Source organism: Vulpes vulpes, chromosome 12 (genome assembly GCF_048418805.1).
Source record: "Vulpes vulpes isolate BD-2025 chromosome 12, VulVul3, whole genome shotgun sequence".
NCBI classification, from domain to species: Eukaryota; Metazoa; Chordata; class Mammalia; order Carnivora; family Canidae; genus Vulpes; species Vulpes vulpes.
In genome coordinates, this window is record NC_132791.1 from 109,675,363 (window position 1) to 109,690,149 (window position 14,787).

At 38.9% G+C, this 14,787-nt stretch overlaps 1 protein-coding gene across 6 annotated transcripts in view; it reads left to right on the forward strand.

Moving 5' to 3' along the window:
- CDON (cell adhesion associated, oncogene regulated) overlaps nt 1-14,787 on the forward strand; it is a 98,049-nt gene that overhangs the window by 41,215 nt on the left and 42,047 nt on the right. For 3 of the 6 annotated variants that reach the window (XM_072729395.1, XM_072729393.1, XM_072729394.1), the window contains exons 5-8: nt 779-922; nt 1,566-1,853; nt 3,157-3,426; nt 9,595-9,945. In XM_072729395.1, the coding sequence (XP_072585496.1) occupies nt 779-922; nt 1,566-1,853; nt 3,157-3,426; nt 9,595-9,945 (1,053 nt within the window). The remainder of the gene's footprint in view (nt 1-778; nt 923-1,565; nt 1,854-3,156; nt 3,427-9,594; nt 9,946-14,787) is intronic. The other 3 variants (XM_072729397.1, XM_072729396.1, XM_072729398.1) reach the window with 1 other exon arrangement.

Genomic DNA, 14,787 nt, shown 5'->3' on the forward strand with positions numbered 1-14,787 from the left:
ATGTCATTAACCTACTATGGAGCTCTGTGTGCTAGGGACTGTGAATACAAAAAAAAAAAATTGCTTAAGATATATTGTCTCTACTCTCAGAAGTCAAGGGGAGACAAGCACAGATGGCTACACTGTAGATGTGATTACAGTCCCACATTTCCTCCACTCAGGTCTCCACTCAGATCGACCTCCCTCATGGCCCCATCTAAAATGATAGGCCCTGTTGCTCTCCATCCCCTTTACTTAACTTCCTTTTCAATTTTCATAGCATTGTGTTATGCACATTCTTGTTTGCTTGTCTCTTATTTACCCCTTTCTCTGCCACCCCCATTTCCCCCACTGGAACGTGGGCTGCATGAGTGCAGGGCTTTAGTCGGCTCTCTTTATTGTTCTATCACCTGTGTTTGGGCCCTCAATGGCAGTATTTGTTGAGAAAAAAATAAGTGGAAAGACAATAATGGATACTGGATGATCTGTCTTGTAGCTAGAGGTTTGCTCCAGGTGGTTGCTATAGTCATTGTCTCTGTTTCTAAATACGCTTGTGTGTTCAATGTTCTCAACAAATGATCTGTTATCAAATGTTTCTGATGGGTTTAATTTTGTTCCTCTAGTACTGCTGACTTTTTTTTCTTCCTTGACTTGCCTTTTCTTTTATTTAATACATCCTCCCTGATGGCTTATTGGCAGCTAGTCTTATGTCTAAATTTAAAGCACAACCATCACCTTTCATTTGTTTTAATTGGCGTCCTTCTAATAGAGGCCTAACTGCATTCCCTTCTTTCCCCAGAGAATTACTTAATCCTTCCATCAGGGAATCTTCAGATTTTGAATGTATCTTTAGAGGACAAGGGATCATATAAATGTGCAGCTTTTAATCCTGTCACACATGAATTAAAAGTTGAACCCATTGGCCGAAAGCTTCTTGTGAGTCGTAAGTATTTGGGAGAATAATGATCACTAGGAAGAGTCCTCAGGAACATTCCTTATAAAACATTGGGAAATCAGAGTTCATTTTTCTTTCCAATCCTGTTTGCTTATCATAAGAAAGTCTTATGAAAAAATTAAATACATAAATGCATTGTAGAATAGTACTGTACATGTTTTTAAAAGACGATGAATTTTTAGAAGAGAATTTTGGTCAAGGTTGACAGAGTGAAAAGCATATGGAAAACATGAGCCTTTGCTCAAATAAAAAGAAATTGTAGAGGAAATAGAGCTTTATATCAGTGTTAAATTGATGGCTAACTGTGAATTATGAAAAAATACATATCTTTTTCTCTTATCAGATTATGATAGCTGAACTGGGATAGAACCAGTTGTCAAAGTACAACAAAGTAGTAGTTTCTGGACTTGCCAGAAATTCTACATTTCTAAACTGCTAATTCAGAAATAGTCCTAAAGGATCACAAAGTGTCTTGATTTTAATTCTCAGCTAAAAATGGTTTAGCTACCAAGTAGGACCTTGTAGTATAAAGAATAATAAATGGGAAGATGGGAAGGCTCACAGATTGGCTAAGGAAGCGATTAGAAGTGAATATATAATAATAACAATTTTTTTTCTCTTCTTTTCCCAGGCCCTTCTTCAGATGATTTCCATATTCTTCACCCCACCCATTCCCAGGCATTGGCTGTCCTTTCTCATAGCCCTGTCACCCTGGAGTGTGTGGTGAGTGGGGTCCCAGCCTCTCAAGTGTACTGGCTGAAGGACGATCGGGACGCTCTCCTGGGAAGCAATTGGAGAAGGTTGTATTCTCATCTTGCCATAGATAGTATTGACCCAAAGGACTCTGGAAACTACTCTTGTGTAGTGGGAAACAAGTCTGGAGACATCAAACGTGTGACTTACATGGTTAATGTACTTGGTAAGATGTTATATATTAAATTGTTTTTCAAGTCAGGCTAATTTTCTGGTCTAAGTGATGTATGGAATGGGAGATCTCTTTGGGAACTATAAGTAAAATAGGGACAAGCTAGAAACACCTATGCCAGTAGTCAGAAAGACCTGCTGAATTTGACAGTATTTCTTGGTGGCACAGAACATCTCACCTGGGATGTTCTTGGGTACATACCTCCACCCTGGTTATATAATACAGAGCTTGTTTTTCCTTCCTAATGACATGGAGGGAAGAGATGGGAGTTCAATAGGATGGAAGATTCTGGGCTCTCTCAGTGTGTATTACCCAGTAATAGTAGCTAAGAGTGCTAACTAAAAAATGTCATCTCAAAAAGAAATCTATTTCATATCATTTTCCCTTTTGGAATGCTTTCATTGGATCTGGCTCATCAACCTTGCATTATTTCCACCTACATTTCTATATATACACTCTTTATCTCAAAGCTTTTCCTTTCTTTTCTTCCAGCTACCTATCTTACTGTCACGTCTAGCAGCAAAAAATGTTTTCCTTTATCAAAACAGATTTTCATGAAAGCCAGAAAAAGTAGGTAGTAAGTGGTTTCATAGTAAAAATAATTTTCATAAACTTCTGCATGTATTTATTTGCAGTGATGGCCTGATGTAGGTAACATTGAAAATTAGGGAATGACAAGTGAGCTTTAAAGTGCAGTGATAATCAGGTCTAGATTAATATGCAGAATCCTATAATTTGGCATATGTGATAAATGTTGGTAGATCATCTGCTTTGTCTAGTTTAAAGTGACTTGATGGACACTAAAGTTTTCTACCCACTATACACCTAACCTTAAAGCAGAACTGATCATGGAAGGAATTTAACTTGAAAATAACAAATAAACATTCTTCTGTTTTGGCTCTTGTTCAGTGGGAAGTCCAGGGAAACTACTAATTTATACAAATCACCTGAAATAAATGCTCAGAGAAGCCAAGGGAGTGTGTGTGTGTGTGTGTGTGTGTGTGTGTGTGTGTGTGTGTGTGTGAATGTTGGCAGGAGTTAAGTGGGTGGAGAGATTTAGAAAAAGAGACTATGACATATTAGTAACATACGGTTTATCCGTTTATCCTATTAGTAGAAAGTTCAAAATATTTCTGATGTTTTTCTTGATGACCACAGCAGGTGAGAGGATGTAAGTAAATAATAAAATTTGGTTTCAACCAGTTATTGATAGAGGGAAGATTTTATGTGTATCATGTGATCATTTAAAGAAGTACCCCTTGAGGGCTGGAGTTTAATTTATATGTTCTATTTTCAGAAAATGCTTCAATTTCTAAAGGACTACAGGATCAGACAGTCTCTCTGGGTGCCACAGTACAATTCACTTGTGAGGTTCATGGGAACCCAACTCCAAACCATACCTGGTTTCATAACGCACAGCCTGTTCATCCTTCCCCACGACACCTAACCACAGGAAACGGACTGAAAATCAGTGGTGTTACCCTGGAAGATTCTGGGCTGTATCAGTGTGTAGCAGATAATAGGATTGGATTTGCACAGTCTACTGGGAGACTTGAAATTATAAAAGGTAGGCTTTTGGGTCCCCCAATCCTAGGAAGTTTCACTTTACAGATAGGCTTTTCTTTTGGTTTAAAATTAAATCATTCTCACTACAGAAACATAATCCTATTACCATAACAGAACTATGCCCATTTTCCATGTTCCTTTCTAGCTGCAAGTAGGCATTTCCATGAAGAAGCAAATATGTGATCAACTTCATTTGAAAATTTTTTTGTATATATATTTTTAAACATTACTACATAGTTTAAAAGTCATGTGATAAAAGTTTCTCATTCCTATTCCCTGGCCAACCATATTGCTTTTAGAACTAACTAGTTTCATCAGTTTCTTGAATATCCTTGAATGTACGTTTACGATCACTTACACATAATGTGTCTGTGTGCATTTAATAACATCTGGGAGTTTCCCCCTTCTACATAGTGGTAGTATTCTTTACCTTGAATTTTTCACTTAACAAATCTTGGACATCTTCCCGTATTAAGGAGTGTTTCATTCCTTTTTTAGATTGCTACTTATTAGTATTCCATGATATGGTTGTAAGGATTTGACTAGTACTTTATTGGTGGCTATTTCTAATCTTTTGCCCTTTTAAGGAGCTCTATAATGAATGTCCTTCTGCATATATTATTTTACACGGGTGTGAATATCCATAAAATAAATTCCTAGAAATGAACTTGCTGAATAAAAGCATTGGTAATTTGGATAAATGTCACTGAGTTGCTCTGCAAAACTGTTACTGTTCTTCATACTCTTACCGACCAGCAACGTGTAACTGCCTGTTCTCCTTCTATCTTCACCAAGGCAGGGTGTTGTCAATTGCTTTTTAAATCTTTGCCAATCTGATAGGTTAAAGAAAGTACCTTTTGATCTATATTTCTTCTATTTTGAGTGAATCTGGCTTCTTTTCATATGTGTATGAGCCATTTGAATTTGCTTTCCCGTGTATTGACTATTTATTGTCTTTTGTCCATTTTAAGAATTAGACTGTTGGTCTTTTTTCTTGTGGATTGGTAGGAGTTCTTTATATATTAGGGAAATCAATCTTTTGTTTATGAATTATCAGTATTTCACAGATAAAAGAATCAGTGTCATGCAGACCCATTCTCTGACCTTGGTGCAATTATTTCAGAAGTTAAAATGCCACAGATCAAATTGTGCAGCATATAGCAAAAATGGAACTTAGAAGGCAAGGTATAGCCGTAAATGCTTATAAAAGAAAATTAGTAAGACTGAAAATTCATGGTCTAAGTAAAATAACAGAAGAGATCTAAAGAAAGCATAAGAAAAGAAATAAAAATAAGAGCAGAAATCAATTGAATAGAAAAGGAAGATAATGTAGAGAGGATTACTAAAGAAAAAGTTGGTTCTTTGTAAACTAATAAAATGGACAAATCTTTGGCAAAATACAAATAAACAATAGGAATAAAAAGTAAAAGTCTTATAGAGATTAAAAATAATAAGACAGGGGTGAACTTTTTTCACCAACAATTTACACATATAGACAGAAATGGACAAATTCTTAGGAAAGATACAACTTAGTAAGGCTGTGACCTAAAAGAAATTAAAAAGCCTGAATAGTCCTGTACTATCAGAAGGAAAAGTCCTCCCACAGAGAAAATACCAGGCCAGCTGTTTTTTTTGTTTTGTTTTGTTTTGTTTTTTTAGATTTTATTTATTTATTCATGGTAGACATAGAGAGAGAGAGAGAGAGAGGGGCAGAGACACAGGCAGAGGGAGAAGCAGGCTCCATGGTGGGAGCCTGACGTGGGACTTGATCCTGGGACTCCAGGATCACGACCTGAACCAAAGGCAGGTGCTGAACTGCTGAGCCACCCAGGGATCCCTGCCAGCTGGTTTTATGGAGAGTTCTAATACACTTTCAAGTAATAGACCATCTCAAATATTACACAGACTCTTCCAGTGAAAAGTAAAAAAATGGGAACTCTCCAGTTAGTATAATTTTCGTTCTAAAATCACAAAAGAATGAAATAAGAAAGGAAAATTAAAGTTTAGTCTCATTTATGAACAAAGAGATGCAAAAATCCTATATAAAATAGGACAAGCCATCAGTATATATGAAAGGAAATGACTAAGGAGTCATCCCAGGAATCAGTCAGAAAATTTAAAGTATCATTCATTCTTTTAATTGAATAAAGAAGAAAAACACTATGATTATATCAATAGAGGCAGAACAATTTGATACATTTCAGTGTCCATGTTAGATACTCTTTCTTTTTTAAAGATTATATTTATTTATTCATGAGAGACACAGACAGAGGGCTAGAGACACAGGTAGAGGGAGAAGCAGACTCCCTGCAGGGAGCCTGATGTGGGACTCGATCCCAGGGCCCTGGGATCATGCCCTGAGCCAAAGGCAGATGCTCAACCACTGAGCCACCCAGGTGCCCCCATGTGAGATACTCTTAAAAAAACAGAAATAGAAGAGAATGTTCTTAATTTGATAAAGAGTATCTAACAAAAACTTACAGGAAATGTCACTTTTAATGGTGAAATGTTGGAAACATTCTCTTTAGAATCTCTTATTTGTCATCATACTGAGATTCTAACCAGCACAGAATGACAAGAAAAATAAAATCTGTAAGGGCAAGAGAGAAAGAAACCAAATCATTATTAATGATTAATGTATAACTGTGATTATCAACACAGAGAATTCTCAAGTTGCTGGAAAATTACTAGAAATAATAAAAGCAATTAGCAGGATGGCTGGATGAAGACCAATAAACAAGAATCAATGTCTTTCTATATACCACGTATATATTAGATTTCTCCAGAGAAACAAAATCAGTGGGACATACAAGATAAAAATAAGAGGTGATTTATTATAGGCATTGGGTCACATGGTTATGGAAGCTGAGGAGTCTCATAGTCTGCTGTCTACAAACTGGAGAAGGAGGAAAGTCAGTAGTGTAATTATTTGTGGGGAGAAGGCGGGGCTGATGGTTTAAATCTTGACCAAAGTCCGAAGGCTGGAGAACCAGAAGTGCTGACGTCCAGTGTCCAAGGGCAGAAGAAGAGGGATCAGCTTAAGGAGAGAAAGAATTCACCTTTCCTCTGAATTTTCATTCTGCGGAGCACTCAGCAGACTGGGTGGTGCTCATCCATGTTGGGCAGTGCCATCTGCTAACCTCTTCCGGAAGCACTGTTGCAGACACATCCAGTTGTCTGGACCTCCCTTAGCCCAATTAAGTTGACACATAAGATTAACTATTATAACCAGCAACAAACAAAATATAATTTCAAAGTCACCTTTTAATATTAGCAACATTCAGAAGACCTAGCTAATCTAGAAAGGTACACCGGTTGGTAGATACCAGAATTCAGTATTATATAGCTGTCAGATCTTTTCAAAAACTGTTCTGTAGATTCATGCAAGTCTAATTAAAATCCTATCAAAATATTTTGAGGATCTTGACAAATGATTCTGAAATTTATATGGAAGATCAAAGGCCCCAGAATAGCTAAGACATACTAAAAGAAGAAGAAAAAGAACACGGCGACTCGTTTTTTTACAGAGATTAGTGTACAAAGATCTGTGGTAATTAAAATATATTGGTGTAGGAATAAATAGACTCTTAGAACAAGACAGAGACTTCAAAAAGACACTCGCAGCTAAGGACTTGACATGGGTGGCATTGCAGATTAGCAAGAGGAGGATATCCATTTCAAGTTTTAATGTGGGACCATTGGCTATCAAAATGGAGAGAAAGAAATTAAATCTCTGACTTATAATGTATACAAAGATAATTTCAGGGATCCCTGGGTGGCGCAGCGGTTTGGCGCCTGCCTTTGGCCCAGGGCGCGATCCGGAAGACCCGGGATCGAATCCCACGTCGGGCTCCCGGTGCATGGAGCCTGCTTCTTCCTCTGCCTGTGTCTCTGCCTCTCTCTCTCTCTCTGTGACTATCATAAATAAATAAAAATTAAAAAAAAAAAAAAAAAAAAAAGAAATAAAAAAAAAAAAAAAAAAAAAAAACAAAGATAATTTCATAGTGGATTAGAGACCTATCTATGAAAGCCAAAATGGCAGGTTAAAAAAAAAAAGATATTTATTTATTTATTTATTGAGCATGAGCAGGGGGAGGGGCAGAGGGAGAGGAGAGAGAACCCCAAGCAGACTCTGCTGAGCACAGAGCCTGTTGTGGGATTTGATTTCATGACTCTGAGATCATGACCTGAGCCAAAATCAAGAGTTGACTACTTAACCAACTGAGCTAATTTGACATCCAAAGATGGCAGAATTTTTATAGAAAATGTAGGAAAGTATCTATCTGATTGGGTTTCAAAACTGAAGACATTTGGGGCTCATTTTTTAAAAAAGATTGTTACGACTACATTGAAATCAGAACATCCTTGTTATTTAAAGGATACCTTTACAAATGAAAAGCCATATACCATGAGAAGATACTAGTAGCGTATAGAACTAATAAAAAAAAATGGTATCTGGAATATGCAAAGAACTCTGAACCATTACAAAATAGATAAATTACCCCATGGAAAAATGTACAAAAGGTGTTTCACAGAAGAGGAAAAATACCAGTGACCCAGGTAAAAAGATGTTCAACTTTGTTAGTACTCAGGGAAGTGCAGGTTATGACCAGTGAGATAGCATCTTACATTTGTTAGACTGGCAAAAATTTAGAAATCTAATCATACCAAATGTTAACTGGCAGTTAAGTGCCCAACTCTTGGTTCAGCTCAGGTCGTGATCTCATGAGTCATGAGATTGAGTCCCGTGTCCAACTCTGCGCTCAGTGTGGAATGTGGAATCTGCTTGAGTTTCTCGCTCCTTCTCCCTCTGTTCCTCCCCCTTGTGTGTGTGTGTGCGCGCGCTCTCTCTCTCTCTGAAATAAATTGATACATCTTAAAAAAATAAATGACTCAAGGGAATGGATATTTGGGGCCAAAAGAAAAGAGAGTTGGTGTCACTGTAGTTTGGAGACAAGGTATTCGTGTATATGGTAAGAGATACATTCTTTGGGCACCTGGGTGGCTCCGTGGTTGAGCATCTGCCTTTGGCTTAGGTTGTGATCCCGGGGTCTTGGGATCGAGTTCCGCATCAGGTTCCCTGCAAGGGAGCCTGCTTATCCATCTGCTTTTGTCTTTGCCTCTCTCTCCTTGTATCTCTCATGGATAAATAAATAAAATTTAACAAAAGAAAAAAGAAATACGTTCATCAGCTTTTACTCAGAACGGGGTTCTCTCCTAGGATTTTTGTAATCAGATGTTTTCCCTGGAATTAACTATTTTTTGTGAAGGAGTATTATTTTGTTTTGTGCTACTTCACGTTGTTTCCATGTTTAAAGTCTGGGGTTTTGTTCTATACTTATAGTGGTCAGATGTGTATAGAATTCATATTGGAAAGCTCTCAACACATTCCTTTATATGCATTCTTTTTTTTCTTGAAGGACGAGAAGTCTATGTAGGAAATGTCTAGGAGTCTACAATGATGAATTCTACTTTCTTTTCTTTTGTTTTTAAAGATTTTATTTATTCATGAGACACACACACACACACACAGAGAGAGAGAGAGAGAGAGAGAGAGAGAGGCAGAGACACAGGCAGAGGGAGAAGCAGGCTCTATGCAGGAAGCCCAACGTGGAACTTGATCCCAGATCTCCAGGATCATGCCCTGGGCTGAAGGCGGTGCTAAGCCACTGAGCCACCCAGGCTGCCCTGAATTCTACTTTCTGTGGACAGTTTTACTTGCTAAAAGTTGAGAAGGGAGCTAACAAGGAGAGAGTTATCTCTTTTTTAAATTATTATTATCATTACTGTCTCCCTGTTTGCATGTGACTATGCAAACACTGTTCTTTCAATGAATGAACGTGTTCTTTGTACTGTTGTGCATGTAAAACATTGTTTAGATCGTAACTAGATTTATGGTGGGGCTCACCGAGTGTGTGTGTGTGTGTGTGTGTGTGTGTGTGTGTATTGAATCATGATGCGTACCTGCAGCTAAGGTTTTATGTCGATTATACTTCAATAAAAAAAAAAAAACACTGTTAAGGAACACATGGATAAAAGATGCCTGTAAGACTGCTACTTGGACATGACATTGAGAACATTTATGCAATAAAATGAGTTTACGTAATTTTGCACTATGGATACAACAATGTTCTTACTTATTTGTGTTTGTGAATTACTTTTTTAATAGACAGTGGACTCAAGCCAGTTATAATTACAGCACCAGCAAGTGCAAAGGTGGTAGATGGAGACTTTGTTACTTTGTCCTGCAATGCCACCGGAGTGCCAGTCCCCGTCATGCGTTGGTATGACCGGCATGGGCTGATAACCAGCCATCCATCGCAAGTGCTTAGATCTAAATCCCGGAAATCACACTTACGGCCTGGGGGCTTTGACCTGGAGCCTGTCTACTTCATCATGTCCCGAGCTGGCTCAAGCTCTCTGTATATTCAGGCTGTCACTCAGGAGCATGCTGGGAAATACACCTGCGAAGCCACAAATGAGCATGGCACCACACAGTCAGAGGCAGTCCTCACAGTTGGTGAGTTGCCATTAGTTCTTTTTCTCAGGTGATTAGCTTCCTCTGATAGAAGGGGAGGAAGTGCTTTGAAGTATGTTATTTTCATGAGTCCAGCCATCTCTAAATATATATATATGGTTTCCTGACGATAGTGAAATAGAGAACTCTAGTGTTTGGTATTTGGCCTTAACAAGACCCAGATGAACCTTAATGTCCATTTCTGATCTTTTTGTTAGGGTTGTAGTTGTCCGGTGGACAGCTCTCATGTGGGAGCAAGCCCAGGTTATGACCTCTTTTCATGATTAATGCTTTTGGTTTTCTAAGCTACTGAAAGTGGTCGTTGCAGACATTTTTCAGGTGAGCCCTTGATAGGTACAGAATCCAAAGTCTAAAGAGTTGGTTTTCATTGAGAAAGTAGAATCACGGTGCTAACAGTACCTCTCACCAAAGTTATTTTTCTAATGGGATGTATAACATTAATTCTTGATATTCTCCTGATTCTTGGTGAGGCTATCTTAAAAGTTTTATGCAGTTTTTGAAGTGCTAATATATAAAGTATCAATATTATTCAAATGAATTCAAATCCAAATTCAGCCCTTATGTCAGTGAGTATTTAGAGCAGCATTCCCCAGCAGGTAGTTGAGTAGAGACTGTCACCTTATTTGTCATGCAAGAGGTGGAGAATCATAGAGCAGAAGTGTCCTTAGTTTTGGCAACTGAGGTCCCCGCCTTGGGCTGCTGCCTTAGAAGGCTTCGTGCAGCTTTCTTCTGCCTGGGTCCTTAGATCCCACAGGTCACATAGTCCATGGGGTTAAGGGGTTGTGCTTACCCAGAGCCTGGAGCCCATGTTCCTCTTTCTATATAGCAGGACTGAGTTTTTGGAATCCCTTGCTTTAATTAGTTCACAGTCTAGTTCCACACAGCTCTTTCTCCCTGGCCTATCCTCCAGAGTGTAGGCCACACCCCTGGTGTGCCGGTACCCTTAAGCCAGAAGAGTAGCCAAGGGGTGGTCTTTTGCACAGGAGTGAAGGTGAAGTGGACAGAGGTTGGATGTGTACACATGTTTCTATTCATATGTGCACAAGGACCCTCTAGCTCTAGATGAAGCTGAAGGTCAGAATAGAAGTGGGGAAGGCCAAGGACTTCCATTTATATTCTTGTGCTACTCTGAATGCTAGAGGTGGGAATGATGTGGCGGTTAAGCAGGTAGGCGGGGTTAGACTCCTGGCTCTGCCACTTAGGAGCTTTGAGACCTGGAGCAAACCATGGAACTCGTCTGTGCTTGTTCCTCCATCTGCGTAACAAGGATGGATAGTGAAGGCCTTACTCACCAGATAGATGTGAGAATTTAAGGAATTAATATGTGTGAAGTGTTTAGATTGGTGTCTGGCAATAGAAATTCTTCAGTAAATTCTAAGTATTAGGTTATAATTATTACTATGTAATTATTATCTAATGATAATTTATCCGATGTAGTGGTTAGGGAAGGAAGAAATACTGATTTTGGTCATCTGAAGAATCCTCAAACAGGGGCGCCTGGGTGGTTGAGCATCTGACTTTGCCTCAGATCTTGGGATCGAGCCCCATATTTGGATCTCCACTCGGTGGAGAACCTGCTTCTTCCTCTCCTTTTGCCCCTTCTGCTGTGCGCACGCTTGCGCACGCTCTCTCTCTCAAAAAAAAAAAAAAAATCTTTAATAAGTAAATACTCACTGACATAAGGTTTGAATTTGAATTAAGTAAAATTTGAATTACTTTTAATAATATTGATACTCTACATACTGGTACTTTAAAAATCTCTCAAACAAGTAAGTAAAATCTTTAAAAAAAATGAATCCTCAAATAAAGAAGGTGGGTGAGTGTTGTATAAATTTATACATATGTGTAAATGTGTGTGTGTATGTACACCTGTGTGTGTTTATTTTATAATTTATGTATTTAAGATTTTACTTATTAGAATGAGAATGAGTGATGGGGAAGGGGGTGGAGAGAGAGAGAGAGTGAGGAGCAGACTTTCTGCTAAGCAGGGAGCCTGATGTGGGGGGCTCCATCCCAGGACCTTGAGATCATGACCTGAGCTGAAGGCAGATGTTTAACTGAGCCACCCAGGCAGCCCCATGAGTGTGTTTATATATCCACTCTGCCAAGCAAAAAATAAGAGTGGCTCTACTCAAAATTGTTAACTGTAAGACAGGTGTAACCCAGGTGGTGCTTGGTTAGTTTTTGGCTGAAGTGATTGCTTCCTGTACATATAGCATAGCAGAAGGGATAGATGTGATAGTCATAGCTGATGGAACTAGGTATTTTGTCTAACTTCAGATCTATGAAAGATCTGAATCTTTTAGAAGATACGTAAGCTAACTTGTTTAGGCTAGAACTTTTTAGATCTTTAAGATCTGCCCCCCTTGCAGGATTTTATAAATCTTTATAAATTCTATAAATCTTGATTAATACCATTTTCGTGTATAGTAAGTAACCCCATTACCTACATCCTATCTCGGTGGTCCTGCATTTCATCTTTTGCATGGTCTATAATTATTAAGATGCAGGCAAGTTTACTGAAGCTCACAATACGTAACAACCCACTTCTTTTTACAGGAGTCTGAGCCCTATTAAATTTCTAGCATACTGAGAGCTATTTACCTTGTTTTTTTGCGAGGAGGGGAGTAAGCAAGGTCAAAGAGAGATGACTACTCCCCTCCCCTCCTTTTTTTCTTTCCAGAGACCTTGGGTTTTGAGGTCTTGGGCGTACAAATATTTGTAGAGTGGGTTGTAACTCTTCAGCACTATAATGGGAGTTGGCCTGGGATAGTCCGGGAGGGGTGACTGCTATGAGTGGTCACAGTGGGAATGGCTTTGACAGGTTTGGTTATATTCCTTGTTTAATTAGTTTCGACTCTTCATTGCCATAGTTAGAGCACTTTGAAAAGCAGAGTTTTTATCAATCTCTTTTTCATCTCAAAAAGCATTCTACCTTTCAAAATGCTCACTCACAGAGTTGTTCTGAAGATGAGTTGAAATAATGTATATTAAACAAACTTTTGAAAGAAGCACCTAGGTCTCATACATTGTGTCTCGTATCTTGTGAGCACTCAAGATATAGCATTGAAAATAGAGGGAAAGGAATTGAATCCCATTCTTCTTCTTCTTCTTCTTCTTCTTCTTCTTCTTCTTCTTCTTCTTCTTCTTCTTAAGATTTTACATATTCATGAGAAACACAGAGAGAGGCAGAGACATAGGCAGAGGGAGAAGCAGACTTCTCACAGGGAGCCTGATGTGGGACTCGATCCCAGGACCCCGGATCATGCCCTTGGCTGAAGGCAGGCACTCAACCACTGAGCAACCCAGGCATCCCTTGAATCCTCTTCTTAATAAAAGCTACAGAGAAGTCTCATTGCATCCTGAATAGCAGAAGTAGGATTTTGACCCTGGTACGGTTAGACCCCGGCTGTAGCATGAATTTGTCTCATGCCTCTGTATAAATTGAGGCATCTGGTCTTTAAACTCTTGTGCAGCCACATACCACTTCCCAGTGGTAACTGGCCCAGAGGATCCATGAAACTGCTAATGATAAAAAGGTCATTCTCCACTACCCTGAGCCACAGCTAATTACCAGCACTTCCTCGAGTCCATCTGTCCATGGTAGCAGGCACCAGCTCACACCCTTCACAGCCAGCCCACGTTCTGACTCACTAGGTAAACACGGCTGCTCCAGGAGCAATATTTTGCAGTTGGTCTCAGTGAACTTAATTAGTTTTCTCCTATACTATTTTCTCATGCCTTTTTGTTTTCTTTAATGGGAAGGACGCATCTGGGATACCTTTTCTTTTTTAAACAGAGAACTGACCTTACACTGTTGGCTGTGTCTTTTGTTGCTTCTCCCCTAAACTGCAGTGATTGTCATAAAAACACACCCACCTTTTTTTTTTTTGAATTTATTTTTAACCAGGAATCTGACCTCATTGTGCAGAAGAAACGCTTTCGCATTGTTTCCTCTGCTCCCCCCCCCCCCCCCACACACACACAACCCTTCCACAGACGTGGTCAAAAATAGGAGACCTTTTTGTCGCCAGTGTGAATAGCACTTTAGAGAAATCAAGCTGTCAGTGCTTAGGTTTCATGGTGCTGGCGGCATACTTGTTTTCATAGACCGCTCTCTCATTTTTGACAGCAGCACCACTCATGTTCTTCTGCTAGCTGTTGTCACCATCTCCCAGAACCCTGATTTCTTCATCTGCAAAAGTGGTAGTATTACTATCTACCTAAGAAAGTTGTTTTGAGAATTTAATGCGATCATATTCATTAAGTGTCTAGCACAATGCTTGGCATGTAATATGTGCTCAGTACATTTACTGAGGATTTACGCAAGCTATTTATTTTTTCAGTGCAAAAAAAGTATTTTTCCCTTCTCTTGTGTTCTGAATGCTTTTAGTATTAAGACTGTCAGCTTGTTTTATTTTTCTTTAGATTGACAATTTCTTTCTTGTTTCCCTCTTATTTGTTTCTTTTTTTTTTTTAAAAATATACTAGGTTGGCAGTTTCTTAAGCCGACCTTCAATTCTATCCAGAAAGAGGGCTTACTTTGGAAATAAGTAAACTCTTCTTTTATCTTTGCTAGTCTTGTTTCATTTCTTTCCTCTTGTTGAATATAAATTGTTTTGCTTGTGGGATAAGTATTTTAGTTATCCAACAGCCCCCTTTTTATTTTTTTGAAAGATTTGTTTATTTGAGAGAGAGCAAGAGCAAGAGAGAACACAGGCAGGAGGAGGGGTAGAGAGAGAGGCAGACTTCCCGCTGAGTGTGGAGCCCAATGGAGAGCTTGATCTCAGGACCTGAGATTGTGTCCCTGAGATCATGACCTGA